General features: G+C 52.8%; 1 protein-coding gene across 1 annotated transcript; it reads right to left on the bottom strand.

Annotated features, from left to right (window-relative positions):
- Positions 1 to 135: 135 nt before the first annotated feature.
- Positions 136 to 1,770, bottom strand: LOC109509706 (histone deacetylase complex subunit SAP130-like). Its single transcript, XM_019859527.1, has 7 exons — positions 1,647 to 1,770; positions 1,191 to 1,306; positions 990 to 1,114; positions 766 to 913; positions 596 to 686; positions 377 to 481; positions 136 to 301 (listed from the first exon to the last, which is right to left on the bottom strand). Exons 1-7 carry the CDS (start codon positions 1,744 to 1,746, stop codon positions 156 to 158), a joined length of 831 nt encoding a protein of 276 aa, XP_019715086.1. The 5' UTR covers positions 1,747 to 1,770; the 3' UTR covers positions 136 to 155.
- Between the last annotated feature and the right edge of the window lie 27 nt (positions 1,771 to 1,797).

Here is a 1,797-nt window from a genome sequence, read left to right as displayed (position 1 = left end):
ACGTTTGGATACCAGTTGACAGGTATAAACACCCACGGCAGTGACTTATTTGTTTTATTTATTTAATCTTTAGTTGATCAATGTTGTGACCCGCGGGTGATACTTTGCCCCAATATAGCAAAGATGATGTTTCGCCAAAAGTCTGACAGTTTAGTTCACCTGTTGTCACTTCTGGGCTCCATGGTGACAGGGTTGGGCGAGGAGCGATGGCCCTGGATGGGGATGAGGTTGGCCCTCTCCCCGGGGTAGTCGGGCTGTACGCGAGATGACGAGTGGGCGATGGGTTGAGGCACCACTTTGGCTGCGGGCGACACCGAGGTGAGGTGAAAGTGAGGGAAAGTGGGAATGCCAAAATAACCAGGGAGACCCAACTCACCGACGGGGATGGCGGAGGTAGTGACGGCGGTGGCATGCGATGAGTGGGAGGCCATCGTCATGGTGACAATAGTGTTGCTGCTCATTTGGGTGTGCGGCATGGAACCTGAACGCCAACGCGCACACACGGTTTTTGCATTATTGGGAAATTTCACCTGAAAAGCCCAACATCCCAAAACTTTTTGGCAGTTGTGTCTTTCTTGTGATTTTGAATCTGTACCTATAGAGGTGGTCGAGGGCACCGTGTTGGTGGCAACGATGGGCGCCACGGTGGCCGCGGCGACTGGTGTGACGGTACTGAAGATGGGCTTCTGTGAGGTCAGAACAGAGCCTTCACATTTTCTGTCTCAGAAATGAAAAACTATTTCATTTGTCATGGAGGCGAGTAACCTGCGCCATGGTGTGCGGCGGCTGAGGTTTCTGAGCGCCGATGGCCGGGTGCGACGGCAGCGTGATGCGCGTGGCCGTGTCACGTGACGTCTGAGGCCTCTGGATGCTGATGCTGGCCGGCGGCGTGTGAATGGTCAGGCCGGGACGCCTGGAAGAGCAACTTGAATGTTGACAGAAGGTGACCGCACGTTCGCAAATGAGGACAGGCGGCGGTGTCATCTTACCCGTGAGCCACTTCTGCAGAGTGCGTGGCGGTGGGACTGATGACGGGAGACTGGGTCCTCGTGGCTGAAATGGGTGCCACCACGGTGGGAAGCACAGACGTGGATGTCGTCACAGCCGGGCGAGACTGTGGAGGCAAAGTGAAAGACGTGTTATATACACACGTATACACAAAAAGATGTTATTGGTGCACAACGCAGTACCTGAATAGTCTGGTGGATGATGTGCTGCACGGTGGGCTGGCCTGGGCCCGCCCCTGCTCCGGTGGCCGGTCGGAGGACCGTTTTGGAGCTGGACATGACAGCGGCTGCAGCTGCGCCTATGGAGGAAAAGATACAAAATGGAATTTGCAATCTAAATAAATGTTCCTCCGTTCATGTTTCTAAAAATCCATTCCAGCATTTTCACTGTGTAAAAGAAGTGCAAAGGAAATTAAGGGTTGGAGAGCCCTGACATAACCCATTTCATGTTTGTAAACAGGGTACTTTGGTGTGGAGGATTCAATTACTCGAGCCATGGAAAATAGAGCAGCTACCTCTGTCGAAATGTGCGTGTCAGGGTATGACAATGCTAGGACGGGGGCGTTCAATCTAACACTAATTCCTCCCTCCGGATTGCGTTGAAAGCATATGTGGCTGTCAAATTAGCATGCACGGTACCTCGTGGTAGATGTGACGTGAAGGTCTGCGGCGGCACGGCAGGGGTCCCGATCTGCAACGTGGGACCGCTGCCTCGAATGATTTGGATGTTGGCCGACATCAGTTGGTGCAAATTACTGGAGTGACCCTGACACACAAAAAAAAAAAAAAA

This window comes from Hippocampus comes, unplaced genomic scaffold, assembly GCF_001891065.2.
Source record: "Hippocampus comes isolate QL1 unplaced genomic scaffold, H_comes_QL1_v1.1 C17012051, whole genome shotgun sequence".
NCBI lineage: Eukaryota > Metazoa > Chordata > Actinopteri > Syngnathiformes > Syngnathidae > Hippocampus > Hippocampus comes.
This window is presented reverse-complemented; position numbering and strand designations above follow the sequence as displayed.

Coding starts and splice junctions, on each gene's coding strand:
- LOC109509706 (XM_019859527.1), bottom strand. CDS start 1,746: ATGTCGGCCAACATCCAAATCATTCGAGGCAGCGGTCCCACGTTGCAG. Junction 1,307..1,646: donor CACGTCACATCTACCACGAG/GTACCGTGCATG, acceptor TTTCCTCCATAG/GCGCAGCTGCAGCCGCTGTC. Junction 1,115..1,190: donor TCATCCACCAGACTATTCAG/GTACTGCGTTGT, acceptor TTGCCTCCACAG/TCTCGCCCGGCTGTGACGAC.